The 17,619-nt window shown below is 52.5% G+C and overlaps 1 gene segment (V, D, J or C); it reads left to right on the top strand.

Moving 5' to 3' along the window:
• Positions 1 to 12,397: 12,397 nt before the first annotated feature.
• Positions 12,398 to 17,136, top strand: LOC101393068 (immunoglobulin heavy constant gamma 1-like; the record flags this gene model as incomplete). The annotated part of the segment is given in 6 exon segments: positions 12,398 to 12,746; positions 13,034 to 13,084; positions 13,208 to 13,537; positions 13,621 to 13,941; positions 15,555 to 15,685; positions 16,009 to 17,136. Coding segments are annotated over 6 exon segments (1,266 nt in total), but the record flags the coding sequence as incomplete, so codon positions are not given.
• Positions 17,137 to 17,619: the final 483 nt, after the last annotated feature.

Here is a 17,619-nt window from a genome sequence, read left to right on the forward strand (position 1 = left end):
AAAAATTAAGGTTGTAGAAGCTGTAAATATTTACAAAGAACAGCAAAATCTTACTAATTTTGTTTTGTGTCCTGAGGGCTTGGCTTGATTATCATCAAGTTGGGGGCCCCAAATTATGGTCAGACAAAATGCAGTTGCAACCCATTTTGCGGTCAGAGATGGTCAGACAGAAATGCTAGTTGCACTCCATTTGCTGCTTAGTCTTCCACCAAACTGCCACCAGCCTCAGGGGAATTACATTGGCCATTAGAAGGAACATTCCAAGTAGCTAAGATCATTTAAAAAGTCCACTTAAAAGCAAAGACTTCAAAATGCCAAAATAACCTTCTTGAAAGTTTCATTCCAAAAAGCTAATAAAGAATTAAGTTATAAGAGTGACTTAAAAAAAAAGTCTATTAGGGCATGGCTTTATAGATAACCCCCATCACGTACCTTCGAAGGAAGGCTCAATTTGAGCCCTTCCTGGAGTTAACAAGACACTGAGAGATTTTCTGGAAAACTGCTACATTAAAGATTAATGTAGTTGTTCAATACTGCCAAGTATACTTACTGTTTGTCCTGGCTGAAACCTGATAATATATTTGAAATGATTTAGCAACTTGTCGTCAGAAATTTGGCCAAACTGGAAGCTGATAATCAGAGCCTGATAGGAATTATTTTTTACAGGCATTCTTCCCTAAATTAAAATAAAACTAAGCGCCCAGAGGGAAAGAAGCAATTAGGGATGATGCACTTGGACAGGTGGATCACCCTATAACGTCATTTGAGTTACACCCCAAATTCTGAGGAATTAAGAGCAAGCATCCTAAACTTACAAATCTTTGCAAAACCGGAAATGCAGCTCTAGAGGCAGTTCAGATTCCACCCACTTCCTTTATCTCAAAAAGCTTGTAAACCTCACTGTTAGGAACTGTTATCTAGCCCATCACCAGTGCCTGAGACTGAAAGGGAAAGAAGAGAAAAATAGCTATAGAAGTGCTCTTGCCCAATATCCAGCATCTTAAGTGTCTTCTCCTGATATATTTCTAGAACAAGCTTAAAACAAAATTTGGATTCAACTATTCTTTCATAACTACTGATCTTTGTATTACTGTACCTAATTCATAGCAGTAATTTTAAAGCAATTGCTGTGGACTCTCTGTGTATATGTGACTATATATATGTTGTATATGTGCAATAGTTTTACCTCCAGAGGGTATAATTTCTAAAAGAGCTCAAGTTTATTAGCTTAAAGTAAACACTTGTATAAATGTAATGGAAACTAACCCAAACATCTTTCAAGTTAGCGTGGTATAAAACAGTCTTTGGTAAATGAAGGCTTATTTAAGTTTGTTGGTTTGAATGAAACAAACATGTTTCCAGAGTTATTAGCATTAGGTATGATACAGACATGTTATCCTTCTTACAAAATTTGTCAGCAAAAAAACATTTAGAATAATAGCTGATTTTGCCTAATGTCTCATGACATTTTGGAGGCAATCTAAGTATAATTATTGGGAACAAGCAAACTAAACAGATGTGAAAAAGATAAAAGTGTTTGGGTGAAGGTTTTAACAATAGTTCTGTGTTAAATGTACTTAAAATAACTTCAAAACGTTGTGGTAACTTAAAACCTTAGAGTTTTGCTAAACTAAATGATAAAATTTATTGAGTATCTAGGTCATTTCCACATAATATAAAATGTTAGACATTAATTACTAGATGTAGATTTATCTACCTTTTGATTCTTATTTCAGAGAAAGTAGAAAAATAATTGGGTTTATTCATAAACATGTTTTGTGCCATGCTGATAAATTTTCCACAAGAAAGCACAGGTTTCTAGACAGTGTTTGTGGGTCTGCCAATACACAGGAGGCCAATATAAAAAATTAAGAAAAGCAAGATGTATGTTTTCATAAAGAAGGTACAAGGAATGGAGATATTTTTGTTTGTTTTGTTAGGAAAGACAAATTTGTAGGAAAGTACTAGCAAGGAGGAATGATGGCATGGGACAAATTCTGAATGTAGAAACAAAGTTACAGCAGGTTTGTAAAAAAGGAACCCAGAGTAAAGAGTTTTGTGCAAGGTCACGTTGGCAAAGATTAAAATGAGTTTAATTAAGTGAATAAGTTTTAATAGCAAAAGTAAGCTGGTGCAAAAATTAGAATTTGGTTTTCTTTCTCTTAAAAGGATAATTTTCTTGGAGTTTTAGTCTGCTCTTGATAAAGAGATTATGAAAGGTTTTACTTTACTTTTGAGTAGTGTAACAGAAAGGTAAGGATTTTATGTCTTCTCAAAATAAATTTCCTGTATTTTTTCTATCAGGTCTTTAATCACAGGAGCTAAGGTTTTCTTAAAGCTACTCAATTTTCTGTATTTTCCTGAAAATCTTTAATTGTCACAGTGGTTAAATGGATAACTAAATATTGTTTCACAATGATCTATAATCCTATTTGACCAAGTGTTTTAAACTTTTTGATATTTTTGACAAGCTTCCTCAAAATTCAAATCCTAAATGAAGTCTTTCTTTTGACCTGAAAGGAACTTTGAGAATTTTCAGCAGACCCCTGGGACTTCTCAGAGAAGTTCTCTTTTCCTGTAAAGAGGAAGGTACTAAACTAATTAGGCTTGTTTGGTGTCTTAAATTACATGGGAAGCATTGTCAAATAGGTTCTGCTCCTCACCTCTGTCACAAATGTCCTTGTGTGCATATTGTTATTAATATAAGAGTTTTACAAATTATATGAAATTTTTGAAACCAATTTCTAATATGTCCTGGTTTAATGTTATCACTTGTAATTCTAGTCATTATCTTAACCCTACTACCTTGTTTCCAGCACCATGGGAGGAAAACAACAGTAATTGCACTTTATTATCTACTTTGGTTTACTGAGGTGTCTTACTTAGAAGATGAGCAGGGACATTATCAGACTGGATATCCTGTCCAGCCTCTAAAGTGACCAGTATTTCTATTAACTCTGGTAACCCAGTAAAAGATTTTCTTCTAAAGCCTCAAGAAATCACCGGAAGAAGAGAAACAAATATGGCAACGAAAAGAAGGAATTTTTGACATCACCACACAGGTGTGGTTCTTGCCTGATAAAAAGTCCATTGTGCCCATTGCAGCACAATTGCCACTGCTCCAGCATATGCATCAATTAGCCGTTGGGCACCTGAAAAGATAATTCATCTGGAAAACAATAGTTTTGGAAACTTTCTCCCACAGTGGCTCATAAAACCTATGCTCGTTGTGCATATGCACAAAGTATAATCCAGGGAAACCACTTCATCCATCACAAAGCCACATTTCCCTTCCTAAAAGACCCTTCGAGGAATGGCAATTGGACTTTGTTCAGATGCCACCATCTCAAGGATGTAAATATCTTAGTAATGATCTATGTGTTCTCATGTTGGGTTGAGGCTTTTCCTTGCAGAAGTACAGCAGCTTTAGCAGTAGGTAAATTATTATGGAAAGGATAATTCATGATTGATGAATTCCTACTCAGTTACACAGTGACCAGGAAACTCATTTCACCAAAGAAATAATTAAATCTATTTGTAACATCATTTTGTAACATAGCAACCATTACTCTAGCCTGCACTTTAGCCTGCATCTACTGTAGTCTTGCAACACTGAGTAAAGAAAACAATAATTAGTTTATATATTATGATGAATTCAAGAATTCCAAGGAGTAACAGATAAAGGAATTGCAATCCAGATTGAAAAAGCGAACCAGTACCTGAAGGGAGCCAACCAAAAAAGTCTAGACTGGGTATAGGATTGCTTAAGGCATTCATCTGCTTTTTCATGTGCTTTAGCAGAGATGACACATTGGAAGATTCATCAGGTATAAAAACACAGCATTCAGTTCGAATGACTGAACATTTACCACCTTGGGATGCAGTTAGAATATGCAAGGCCATTCTAATCTGAAGGACAGCCTTTCTCACTACAGACGTTTCAGTATTTCATAAGTCGATTCCTGCCTGACTACCATTGAGGGCTTGTTGAGTAAATTTAGTCACAGCTTCTATGTGATATGACTTCTTCTAGTCCCAAGGAAGCAACAAATATAGCAGCTAGGTGGTCATACCAGTGGAATACTGAATGAATCTATCTGACCTTAATGAGAGGAACATTGAAAACAGATATTAGCTCAGGGCAAATCCTTCCCTGCCTCCAAGGGAAGCCCAGGGTGCAGTGTCCTAGCCATCGGGGCAGTAGCCAAGACCAGAGGTTTGTTCCACACAACCATTGAGTCCCATTAGGAGCCACTCAAATAATGTCTGGCCCTAAGACCAGTCTCTTTCAAACCAATCACTTTCTTTAAGTATGAGCGTATTCTGACATGACTCAGGGGATATACATCTTATTTTTGTGTGAAACCTCCCATAGTTCTCACTGTAATATCTGGTTTCTTTTGTTTGTTTGAAAATTATTGGGATAATCAGATGGTCTGAGTAAGTGGCCGTGTCCTGTATCGTTAATAGTATGAACCACTGGCTATGTTTCAGGATCATAATTAGTAGTGTTGGGCAAACTGCAAACACTGGAACTACATCTTTCCATCATAATAAATTGCTTTAAAGCTTTCCAATCTGTACCTTGAAAGGGAGAAACCCACCAAGGTGACCCAGATTTACTAGAAAGGGGATGTGGGCCACATATACAACAATTGGACTGATTTTTTTGTGCAACAAAGTAATATGTCCATTGTAAGGAGACATTGCCATCAGAGGCCCATTCAGATGTGCACTGAAAAAACAAGCATGGTATCAGGAAAACCTTAAATGACATTTTTGTGGTTGATTCAAAGGTTTTGTAATTAAGTTCTTATCTATCTTATAGAATTGAGGGGGAAGTAAAGTATTGTGGTAGATAAAAATGTAAGGCAATCTAGAAATTGAATATTGTAGCAATTATACAGCATTTAAGCATTACAAAGGTCTCAACGAGGAAATATAAAGTTGAGAATACAGGCCTGGTCCAAAGTCTTGGGTCAGCTGTCTACAACAGATCCATCTTCTCTTCCTTGTGTGGACATATTTGTCTTGGTCAGTTGAAGTCAGGTGTCAGAAATAGGAGCTGAAACACACTCAGCTGGAGAAGCCCTTTTTCAAAAATGAGAAATGTGAATCCATGAGACCACACTTTTTAATTTTGCAGCACATTAATTGGTTAAGAGTACCTGGTATGGTCCTTTCCAACTGGGGTGTAAAGAGTCTTTTGTCTGGTGTCCTTTCCAATAAAGAAAACCTCCAGGTTATAGCCCATGATCCTTAACGTCTTCATCTCCTTGGAGCTTCATCTCCTGCTGTGAAAGGAATCAGCTACCAACCTTTCATTTCTTTTAAGTGTCTGAATGAGACCTTGACAATAATGCAAGATAACTCCCTTGAGCAAAGTTGGTTCACACATTCCCTCATCTAATTGTGTAGGTCATCCTGTTGTTTCAAAAGGAGACGGCCGATGTTTACCAAAGGGTATAGATCTAAGACTGAGGAACACTAGCGGAAGAGTTTTTGGCCATGAGACATTAAACGCTTTTGAAAGCTTTGACAATTGAGTTTTGATTGAGCTGTTAGTTAAAATGTTGCATTATTTGGCCGAATGTCACAAATAGATTTAATTATTTGACTGGTGAAATGAGTTCCTCAGTCACTGTGTAACTCAGCAGGAATTCCCAAAACAGGAACTATCCTTTCCAATAATAATTTATCTACTGCAAAAGCCATTGCACTTCTGCAAGGAAAAACCTCAATGGGATGTGAGAAAATACAGATCGTTGCTAAGACATTTACATCCTTGAGATGGAGGCGTCTGAACAAAGTCCAATTGCCATTCCTCAAAGGGTCCTTTAGGAAGGCTTTGTGATGGATGAAGTGGTTTCCCCGGATTATTCTTTGTGCATATAGCACAACAAGCATCGGCTTTGTGAGCCACTGTGGGAGAAAGTTTCCAAAAGTATCGTTTTCCCCAGAAAATCATCTTTTCAAGTGCCCAGTGGCTAATTGATGTATATGCTGGGGCAGTGGCAATTGTGCTCCAACAGGCACCACAGTTTTCTTATCAGGCCAAAACCAAGTCAGCTCAGTAGTGTCGAAAATTCTGTCTTTTAGTTGCCATATTTGTTTGTCTTCTTCTGTGATTTCTTAAGGCCATAGAAGGAAATCCTTTACTGGATTAAGAGAGTTGATAGAAAGTAGCGGGCATTCTTGAGGCTAGACAGGGTGTCCAGCCCGGTAATGTCCCTGCTCATCCTCTCAGTAAGACCCATCTGTAAACCTAATTAGATAATAAAATGCAGTCATGGTCATTCTCCTCTTGTGGTGCTGGAAGCAAGGTAACAGGGTTAAGATAATGACTAGAATTACAAGTGATAAATATTATACCAGGACATAGTAGAAATTTCTTCCAAAATGTCATGTAATTTCTAACACTTATATAAATAGCAATATACATGGAACAATATTTATAAAGGAGGCTTAGCATCAGTTATTTGACAATGCTTCCCTTGAGAATGATGCCCTTAGAGATATCCCCTCATATCAGCATTTCTTTATAGGTCAGTATTTCCTCCCAGAAAATAAGGATTCATGACTGACCTCTGTGCTCACCTCGTGACCACTGACCTACTGTGCTAGGAAAGCACCTTGTGACTGTATTAAAAGGGATATTCCTGTCACCTCAGATGTGCGTCCCTAGTTCCAAGATGGTATATAACCACACTGTACAAACTGCTGCTTCCAAGTGCTTCCTTCCCTGGGAAAGGTTGTTCTCCCGGGCTATGTAGTCCTCAGATTGGCTCATCTAAAAAACTCACTCCAGTTTTGATTTATAGATTGATTATGGATTATTTGCATCAGCAAATTTCAGCTGACCAGAAATTACATAGATGAATGTGCTTCTTAGACAACCACGGTGATGCTCATAGCTTGCAGAGCTGCTGACCAATTGCCTGCATCATGAACTTGAGTGTTGCCTGCCTTACATGGGAGAGACAGCAGAACCCCGTGAGTATGGTGGAGAGAAAGCTGGGCCAGAGGAGCCAGGAGTATGTGGTGGGTTTATCAAGTATTCACCTGAAAGGGACCAGGGGGAGCTACCCTCACCAAGGCTGTGGCCAATGGCATTTTACAAAGTGGCCACAGCAACATTTCCAGGACCACAGGATCATCCATCACCCAGCCCTGCCCCATGAAGAGGTGGGGTTCACTTCATTCCCCCGATCCAGGGGCCTGTGTGACAGCCTCCATGGGGACAGGGTCACAGAGGGGCCACTGCTCAATCTCTGAGAGCAGGACCTGAGGAGACAGGGATTCTGCTGGGAATCAGGCCCAGGCACTGAGCAGCAGTCCAGTTATGTGAAGGGGCAATGCTGGGGAGTCCCTGTAGAGAGGCCCATGGAGACAGAGAAGACAACAGGCGCCCGCCCAGCCCAGGTGCCAGATTCCCAGCAGAGCCTTCCAGCCCCTTGCTGATGTGAGTGGAACAGAGAGGAGCACCCCCTGCCCACAGAGCCCTGTACCGCCCGCAGGCTGCCAACAAATGAACAAAATCAGTGGCGTCGCAGTGGAAGCCACACACTTTGGGACAGCTCCCTGCACACCCATGAACAACCAGACGAGGATTTGGGACCTGCATGTGGGTGCTGCTCTGAGAACCCCACACTGCAGAAAGTAGCATGAGGACTTGACCACAGGGGAGGCAGAGGGACCTGGAGGAGACTGTTGGAGGACACAGGGCGGCTCCAGGGACACCTGGTACCACAGGATACTGCAAACACCAATAGGTGGGAGGACCTGCTCACCTTCTATGTTTGAGGGCACCTCCCTGAAAGTTCGCTTCCTACAGCCTTGGACTCTGCTCCTGGCCCACCTGAAGGGGCCACAGCACAAGCCCCTGTCCACCAACCACTTGGAAGGAACCAGACCTGGCCCTTCCCAGTCACCTTCCTGGCCCCGGGAAATTCTGGGGTGGGGGCTAGGTTGCCTCCCAGAGGTACCTGATCCAAGACCTAACATGGAAGATACAGGGCAGCACAGGGGTGCACGCGGGGCCAGAGGTGAGCCGCAGCACTCCAAGACACAAGACACTGAGGGTTGGTGTCCCCACACAAACGGGACAGCTGGGTCTCGGCTCACACATGGGAGTCGAGGGACTGCGCACTGTCTCTTAGACAGAGGAGCACTTTCGGGTCCCAGTGACAACCATGAACTCTGTCCTTGCCCGTCAGACTTCGGTCTGTCCTCCAGAGGACAGCTGTGGCCAGGAGAATAGCTTCCCTCTGACCCCGGGTGTTGCACCACCCTTTGATCAGAGATCCATCCCCGGATGAAGCCAGAGAGGGAAGGAGGGAAGAGGCAGGGACCCAGAGGAAGACAGCTTTCTACTCGGGAGGCCGTCCCGGTGAGTGGACAGGATGAAGCCCTCAGCTGGGCTGCAGGCTGTGAGCAGGACAGCCTGTGTCCACACTGCACGCTGACCCAGGCAGGGAGATGTGCCCACTGGAGCTCGGGGGACCAGATGGCTCAGGTGAGAGGCCCGGGTACCCCGGCTGGTGGTGGGTCAAGTGGGCACAATCCCTGTAGGGGGCAGAGAGCAAAGAACACATGACGCTGGGCTTCCGGCACTCTCCACTGGGTCCCGAGCATCCGCCCACCCCACTCCCACACACACATGTTTGGCAGCCTTGGCCATATCTGTACACCCCCAGGCTCTCTAAGACAGAAACTACCCAGAAGAAAAGGGAACTTCAGGAAGCAAGCAGTGCCCCCCAGTTTCAATCCCGTTCTTAGTCTTTGCAGGGCTGTCGGGAGGCGTTCACACCTCCGGGAACCAGCATGAACTCCTAGGAAGCAGGGCAGTGGGCACAGAGCACGGGGCAGCGAGGAGCCACATGTGCCTGGAGCCAGAGCAGGGAGGGAGTTGGGGTTCTTCGGAGACCCAGGCTGGGCTGAGGGGCAGCCGCCTCCACGGCCCCCACCCTCGGTGAGTGGTGTCCCCATGGAGCAGGGGCAGAGGGAGTAGAGTAGGGACAGTGGAACCAGCCACAGGACCTGAGGGGAGATGAGGCCCTCAAAGACATACAGACGAGCTCGAGCAGCTGAGCCAGCACAGGAGAAGGCAGGCTGCCCACAGGCCACAGTGCCAAATAAGCGCAGGCACCAGGGAGCCATGGGCAGGGGCATGCCCACGCCAACAGAGCTGGATGCACCGGAGGCTGAAAGAGATCAACACTGAGGAACACGATGGGCTGGGAGGCCAAAAGCATGAAGGCTGCCATTAGCCAGCCATGCTGAGGGCAGGGCCAGGCAGGAGCTGAGCTGCTGCATGATGGACACCAGGATGGACAGGTGGATTTATGCCCAGGACACTGGGAGGGGGCTGGACCAGGACAAGGGAGGAAGAGGACCCACAGGTGGCCTAAGGGTCCCATCCAGGCCAATGGAGCTGACTTGAGCCCCAGAGCAGGGTCAGAGGTGGCGGCCATGGGGTCCTGGGCTACGGCCAGGGCCGAAGGCAGCAGGTGAGCCGGGAGCAGGCCAGGGGGCAGCGTGGGCTCCCGTGTGCTCAGAACTCAGACAGCAAAGGGCTGAGCAGGAGCTCAGTGGGCTGTGGGAGGGGCGTTGGAAGCCAGGCAGTGAGGGTCAGGAGCAGGAGCTGGCGCTCCGGCGGCTGTGAGCTGGTGGGCACAGGGCAGCTGACCCGGCAGCTGCAGGGAGCAAGGTCCAGAGGGGGCTTCCAGATGGGGCTTCCGAGGGTGGTGAGGGGCAAGGAGAGGGTGAGGCCCAGCTGGGGCCAGGAGCTCCTCCTGGAGGGGACCAGGCCAGGGGAGGGCCTCTGCCAGGGGAGAACTGGCCAGAGAGAGTGTGGGCTCCTGGTGGCTCCAGGAGACGAAGCCGAGCCCTGGGAAACAAATGAGTCCAGGAGCGAGGGCAAACATGGGCTGAGGGCCGTGGGACAGGCAGGAGGGGCAGAGGCAGCCCTGGGCAGACCCAGCAGCGCTGGGCTAAGCCAAGGGCTCTGGTGGGAAGGTGATCATAAGACAGGAGGGGCAGGGGGCTGCTGTGGACCATGGGCTCCAGGGATGAGGGGCAGAGCAGCTACAGGTGAGCAGGGGCAGCTGAAAGGGCCCAAGGGGCAGAGCCTGCCTCAGGAGCTCCAGAGGAGCAGGCAGAGCAGCTATCGGTGAGCTGGGTCAGGTGGGAAAGCAGGAGGGGCAGGCTGCCCTGGAGCTCCAGGAGAGCAGGCAAAGCTTGGCAGGTGAGCAGAGGCAGGTGGGAGGGCACGAGGGGCAGGGAGCTGCCCAGGAGCTCCGGGGGAGCAGGCAGAGCTTAGCAGGTGAGTAGGGTCAGATGGGAGGGTAGGACGGGACAGGGGCTGCTCAGAAGCTCCAGGGGAGCAGGCAGAGTTTGGCAGGTGAGCAGGGTCAGGTGGGAAGGTAGGACGGGGCAGGGGATGGCCCAGGAGCACAGGGGACAAGAAGCAGATGGCCTGAGCTAAACAGCACCCAGGACAGGCGGATCTGAGCAGGTACAGGGAGCAGGGCCAGCTGGGGCTCAGGGGGCTCAGGTGTCCTCTCTGTGCAGGAAGAGAGTGTGAGCTGGTTGAGAGGCCAGGTGATGGTGAGTTAGGATGGAGGGGGACCCTGGGATGGAAGTCCTCTGTGGCTTAAGGGGCACAAGGGCATGGGGGCACCCCTGAGGGGACCAGATGGAATGCAGTTCTTGGATCCAAGGATACCAAGCCAGTTCCAGGGGCTTGTTGGGAAGTGGGACAGGAGAGGTAGACACGCTGAAGCAGTGCGGGGTGGCACAAGGCAGTGGACCCGGAGGACGGAAGGGTGAGGGGCCCATTTGGGACCTGACCCTTGGCTGCCAACCTGGTAAGAGTCCGGGCAGGGCCCTGGGGCTGAGCAGACAAGAGTCAGGGTCACAGGGGACAGACCCGGCCCGGGTGTGTAGGTAGAGGGTGCACCCTGGCCTGCACTGGGGCCTGGGGATGCCAGCACTGAGGGGAAAGGAGGGCCGAGGGCCGTGCACAGCTCCCACCTGTGTCGAGGGGCAGGCTGGGCTGGGGAAGGATCACGGCTGGAGGAGGGCTCTGGAGAGAGCAAGGAGCTGGACAGGCCCAAGAGCAGGGATGGTGGAGGGCGGGGGGGTCTGGGAGGGAGGGGCCAGAGGTGAGCCCAGGAAGCCATGCCAGGAGGACCTGAGGATTTAGGAGACTGAGCTGGGGGGCACAGGGACAGGAGGGGAGGGGGAAAAGGAGATTCCCAGGGACGGGGTCCAGGACAGGGATGGGGTCCAGGGAATGGACAGGGTCCAGGGCAGAGATAGAGTCCAGGGCAGAGACAGGGTCCAGGGAAGGTACAGGGTCCAGGGCAAGGACGGGGTCCAGGGCAGAGACAGAGACTAAGGCAGGGACGGGGTCCATGAAGGGGCAGGGTCTAAGGCAGAGAGAGGGTCCAAGGCAGAGATGGCGTCCATCGCAAAGACAGGGTCCAGGGCAGAGACAGGGTCCAGGGCAAGGACGGGGTCCAGGGCAGAGACAGAGTCTAGGGCAGGGACGGGGTCCAGGGAAGGGACGGGGTCCAGTGAAGGGACAGGGTCCATGGCAGGGACAGGGTCCAGGGCAGAGATGGCATCCAGGGCAGAGACACGGTCCAGGGCAGAGACGGGGTCCAGGGCAGGGATGGGGTCCAGGGCAGGGACAGGGTCCAGGGCAGAGACGGGGCCCAGGGAAGGGATGGGGTCCATGGCAGGCACAGGGTCTTGGGCAGGGACGGGGTCCAGGGCAGAGACGGGGTCTAGGGCAGAGACAGGTACAAGAACACAGACATGGTCCAGGACATGGACAGAGTAAAAGGCAGGGTCAGGGTACAGGGCTAGGATGGGGTACAGGGAAGGGATGGGGTTCAAGGCAGGGACGGGGATGGGCACCCAGGATACCTTGGCTGCTGAGCTGACCCAGAAAACATGGGGCCTGGTGAGGAGAGACAGGCCACAGCAAGGGCTCTGGGCTGATGTGCAGGGAGCAGACACTGGCAGTTGGAGGTAAAGGCCAACCCACCCAAGGAGGGGCCCACTCACCCAGGGCAGGGCCAGGGTGTGGCAACAGGACTGCGGATTGGGGGACCAGCAGAAGCTGGCCAGGAGAGGGAATTCCGGTCAGGACTCAGACAGAGGGCTTGGTCAGGCGGGCCTCCTGCATGAGGCCTGAACAGGGACAAGGGGGCAGGGGTCCCAGGGGCTCTAATCAGGTGGTCATCCAGTGTTGACCAATCCAGAGCCCGTGGCTGCAGAGGCATGAGCCCTGGAGGAGAGGGACCCATACGAGGCATCTAGTCTGCAGACTCTCTGGAAGCACGTGGGCGCTGGGCTCAGTGATGCCCCAGGCCTGGGAACCTGACACCCCACCAGGACCCTCGCAGGGTTAGGCCCTGGTGGTCACACGGCCTCCTCTCTTGCAGCCTCTACTACGGCCCCATCAGTCTTCCCACTGGTCTCCAGCTGTGGGGACACATCTGGCCCCACGGTGGCCCTGGGCTGCCTGGTCTCTGGCTACTTCCCAGAGCCGGTGACCGTGTCCTGGAACTCAGGCGGACTGACCAGAGGCGTGCACACCTTTCCATCCGTCCTGCAGTCCTCGGGGCTCTACACCCTCAGCGTGGTGATCGTGCCTGCCAGCAGCTTGGAGGGCCATGCCTACATCTGCAACGTAGCCCACCCGGCCAGCAGCACCAAGGTGGACAAGACAATCGGTGAGAGGAGGGGCCACATGGAGGGCGTTCCCTGCGAGACAGGCCCAGGGTCAGCCCTCCTGCCTGGACCCCAGGGCAACAGGGGAGGCCTCCCTAGATCAGGGAGCGGTCCTCTGGACGTTTCCCCCATGCCCAGGGTGGGGGCAGGCTGGACAGCCCTAACCCAGCCCCTGGGCCCACAGAGGTGGGCGCTGGTCTCAGATCTGCAAAAACCTGGTTCTGACCTAAGGCCACCCCAAAGCTATCCCCCTCCAGCCCCGGTAACCCCCAGTCTGCTCTCTCGACAGTGTCCGGCCCAATCCCATGGATCGATAGGTCACAGTGTCCCAAATGCACAGGTGAGTAAGCCAGGCCCCACCCTAAACCTCAGGAGGAGGCCTGAGCAGAGGCGTGGCCCAGGGGGGACAAGTCCCCAAGAGAAGGCCTGCCCAGGTACTGATCCCCCATGTCTCCCACCCCAGGTCCTGAACTCCCAGGAGGGCCTTCGGTCTTCATCTTCCCCCCAAAACCCAAGGACGTCCTCACAATCTCCCGAAAGCCCGAGGTCACCTGCGTGGTGGTAGACTTGGGCCATGAAGACCACGATGTCCAGTTCACCTGGTATGTGGATGGCACAGAGGTGAACACAGCTACAACGAAGCCGAAGGAGGAGCAGTTCAACAGCACCTACCGCGTGGTCAGCGTCCTCCCCATCCAACACCAGGACTGGCTGAGTGGAAAGGAGTTCAAGTGTAGGGTCAGCAACGAAGCCCTCCCAGCCCCCATTGAGAGGAACATCTCCAAGGCCAAAGGTGGGAGCAGGACAGACAGGTGTGGGGAGGGTCCCCAGGGAACCCCAAGGGAGTGACCATCTGTACTGACCCCATCCCCACAGGGCAGGCCCGGGAACCACAGGTGTACGTCCTGCCCCCACACCAGGATGAGTTGGCCAAGGACACGGTCAGTGTCACCTGCCTGGTCAAAGACTTCTACCCACCTGAGGTCAACGTCGAGTGGCAGAGCAACGGGGAGTCAGAGCCGGAGGGCAAGTACAGAACCACCCCACCCCAGCTGAACGCTGATGGGTCCTACTTCCTGTACAGCAAGCTCTCGGTGGAGACAAACAGGTGGAAGCAGGGAGTCAAGTTCACGTGTGTGGTGATGCACGAGGCTCTCCACAATCACTACACGGAGAAATCTACCTCCCAGTCTCCGGGTAAATGAGCTACGTGCCCAGCGTTACTGAGAGTCCTCTCTCCCTCCCTGTGGGCTCTCAGGGTCTCACGAGGACACTGAGCCCCCACCCCTGTGTACATACCTCCTGGGCACCCCGGCATGAAATAAAGCACCCAGCATGGCCCTGGGACCCTGCAACGATGTCATGGATCTTTCTGAGGCAGAGCTCAGGTGCACTGGGGAGGTAGGGTGGCCAAGCTCTGAGACGACAGTTGTCACCATTAGGGGAGAGAGACGGTCCCACTCAGGCAGGACCCAGAGCTCCGGGCTGTACAGGCCGCCCAGGATTGCTGGAGGGGCTGCCCGAGGAGGGGAGGGGGCTTCACCAGAGGCGGCAGCTCCACTGGGCCTCCCTCCAGCAGCAGCTGCTCGGGGCTGGAATGTGGCCAGGGAACAGGAGAAACCCCTCTGGAGCCCCTCAGGGAAATGTGTGCACAGGCTGTCCCTCCTCTGTAGGGGCCCAAGCTGTGGGACAGTGGCCCATCCTTGTCTCCCGGGGTTCCCTGTCCACTGGGTCATTCCAGAACTCCACCAGGTGGGTCTGGCACACACGGGATGCTTTCCTGGCCCCTGGTGTGGGAAGAGGGCCTGTTTTGCCCTCGGGCACTCCAGGATCAGGCCACCACCTTCCCTCAGGCAAAGTGGCAATGCCTGGCCTCATCCTGCCAGGGGCCAGGCCTGTCCACACATGGGGACAATCATCCCTGGTCCCCAAAGGAGCAGAGGCAGGTGGCCCTGAGTGCTCAGAGAAGGGACAGTCCCTGATGCCCAGGTGGACACTGAGCCCAGACCCAATGAAAACAAGCCCCTCTCACCAAGCAGTGCCAGCACACACCACCTCCACACACACACATGAGCACACACACACATACGCACACACACAGGCCTTACACACCGGGGCTCACACAAGGGCAGCCTGCACATTCCCAACAGAGCTTGGAGCCTGGTCTCCTGAACTCTCACCGTGGACACCAGATGGTCCACACAGCCTCCAACACCCCAGGGGCTGCTCAGGCCTCATCCTCACACTGACCACACTGACCAGCTCTGACAACCGGCCCTCCTCTTCCCCAGGGCACAACACCCCCACCCTGACACACAGAAATCCCCCCACACCCAGTTTGTCCCCAGCACTCAACCACTCATTCTCTGGGGACACACCCCAACCCCGTTTCGGCCCGTCCCTGGGACACGGGCCCCACTGTGGACAGGCTCTGCTGACCCTCCACCCTCTGGGCCTGGTCCCCAGGAGAGGATGTGGGACCTGAGCCTCTGTCCTGCAGGGGTTGGGACGCCTTCTCCCCAGAGGGCCACAGCACAGGGCAGAGCAGAGGAGAGGGCTGGTCCCCCACTGGCCAGGCTGAGATCTGGGTCAGGGGTGTGAGCCGAGTCCTGGGGTCCCAACTGGAGGAATGGGCAAGCTGAGGCCAGTGCCCAGAGACTGACCTGAAGCCCCTGCTGGCCCAACCCAGCCGGGGGCTTCCACCTGCCCCGCCCACCCTGTCCCAGAGGGAATCACCCCCCACATCACCGCCAACCCTGCGCCAGGCACCCTCGGGCAGGCACAGCACTGACCACCCCCTCCCTGTCCAGAGGTGGTCCTGGACGAGAGCTGTGCTGAGACACAGGTCGGGGAGCTGGACGGGCTGTGGACCACCATCTCCATCTTCATCACGCTCTTCCTGCTCAGCGTGTGCTACAGTGCCACCGTCACCCTCTTCAAGGTGGGCCAGGCCCTCCCCACATCGTCCCCTTGCTGTCACCATGATGTCCTCACACTGTCCGCCACTGCCCCCTCACTGTTGCCACCATGTTTTCACACTGTCCCACACTGTTCCCACACATCTCATCACTGTCACCTCACTGTCACCTCACTGCCCCATTGCCACCCCACACTCTGTGCCCTCACTGTCCCCACCATGTCCCCATGCCATCCCCACCGGGACCCCCCACTGTCAGGTGGCCCCAGGTGCAGGGAGGGTAGGCCCCGGCAGGAGGCTGGTGTTGGGGTCCAGGCCATGCTCACCCCCTCGCCCGCCCGCTGCAGGTGAAGTGGATCTTCTCCTCGGTGGTGGAGCTGAAGCGGACCATCGTCCCCGACTACAGGAACATGATCGGGCAGGGGGCCTAGGGCCACTCCTCCTGGGTGGGCGTCCCGGGCCGCCCCGGACCCCAGACAGGATCCAGGTCCGTCAGTTCATGCTGCTCAGCCTGCCGCCCAGACCTGCTCCTCTGCCCTCTGAACTCGCCAGACTCTGACCTCATGGCCCCTTTGGCCTGCACCCCGCTCTCTGGCTTCCCAGTCACCACAGGCTGTATCCTGCCCCCTGACTTCATTTGGAGAACCAAGCGGACAGCAGCTGCAACCCCAAACTGAGCTGATGGATGCCCACTGGCCCCTCCAAGCAACAACCAAGAAACTCCAGGGCCGTGTGGACGCTGAGTCATCAGGGCCTAGCGTCCCTCACCAGGACTTCCCCGGGGTCAGCGTGTGTGGTCACCCTGGAGGAGGTGGAGGGTCAACATGCCCCTGTCTTTCTGGGCAGGGACGGGTCTTCATGCAAATCGCATCCATGCCGGGGTAGAGGACACAGGTTTCCTGAGAGGAGACGTGAGGTGTCAGATCCTTGAGTGGGAACATCTGCCAGCAGGGCCAGGAGGACACGGGGCCCTCGTCCATCAACAGGGAAGCTTCCAGACCTGCCTGTAACAGTCAATCGGATCGACTCTACCCAAGAAGACCACTCAGAAGAAGGCCTGGGCCCACGACCACTGCAGGTGCCGTGGCAGATGGCGGCGGCAGAACGCAGGGTGGGGGTGAGCGTCCGGCCAGATGGGCCTCCTGGAGAGGGGCCGGAGTCACATTCCACAGGAAATCCAGGTTGCTCCGTGGCCTAGGGGTGAGAGATGAGCCCACCGAGGAAGGAGCCCATGGCCTTGGGGAGCAGACCGGGTGACCAACCTCAGAGACCCAGCCTCACAGCCCTCGGAACTGATTCCCCTCTCACGTCTAGAGCGAATGGCAAGTACCCAATTTAGATGGGAAGGACATGGATGCACACAGGAAGGAGAGGCAGACCCCTGCCCCGACTACCAGGGGACAGACAGCAGAGAGGTTGCTCAAAGGAAAGGCCACAGTTGTAGCTTTGGTATCTTTTTTCCTTCTTTTTAACTTTCTGGAGCCCATTGATTTTCTTTACCATTTCTTTTTTTTAAAACGACAATAAAACATCCTTAAAAATTCCACACCTTAGTATGTAGACACACCTTGTGAAATCCAAAACCTGGCCCAGTCCTGTGTCAGGGGCTCCCTCCACACCCTCACAGCGCCAGAACCGTCCAGCCAGCCGTCCCCTCCCGCCCTCAGCTCTCCTCCAGCCCCTGAGGTTCCGTGGGTGAGGAAGGCAGCCCAGAAACGGGGCAATGACGAGGGGCGAGGTGGCTGACGGGGCCTGGTGGGGAGCAGGGCCAGCCTGGGGGCGGGGGGCAGGAGGAGCTTTCAACACTGGTCATGGCCAGAAGCAAGACCCCAGGGCTGGGTGTGTATGAGTCAGCACGGCTGCTGCAATGACCAGCCTGGGCGGCCTGAACAACAGACATTTGTTCTCTCACATGTCTGGAGGCTGCACGTCCCAGAGCAGGTGTCAGCAGAGTGGGT

Source organism: Ceratotherium simum, chromosome 24, assembly GCF_057802395.1.
Source record: "Ceratotherium simum simum isolate JZ-2026a chromosome 24, ASM5780239v1, whole genome shotgun sequence".
In the NCBI taxonomy this organism is placed as follows: domain Eukaryota; kingdom Metazoa; phylum Chordata; class Mammalia; order Perissodactyla; family Rhinocerotidae; genus Ceratotherium; species Ceratotherium simum.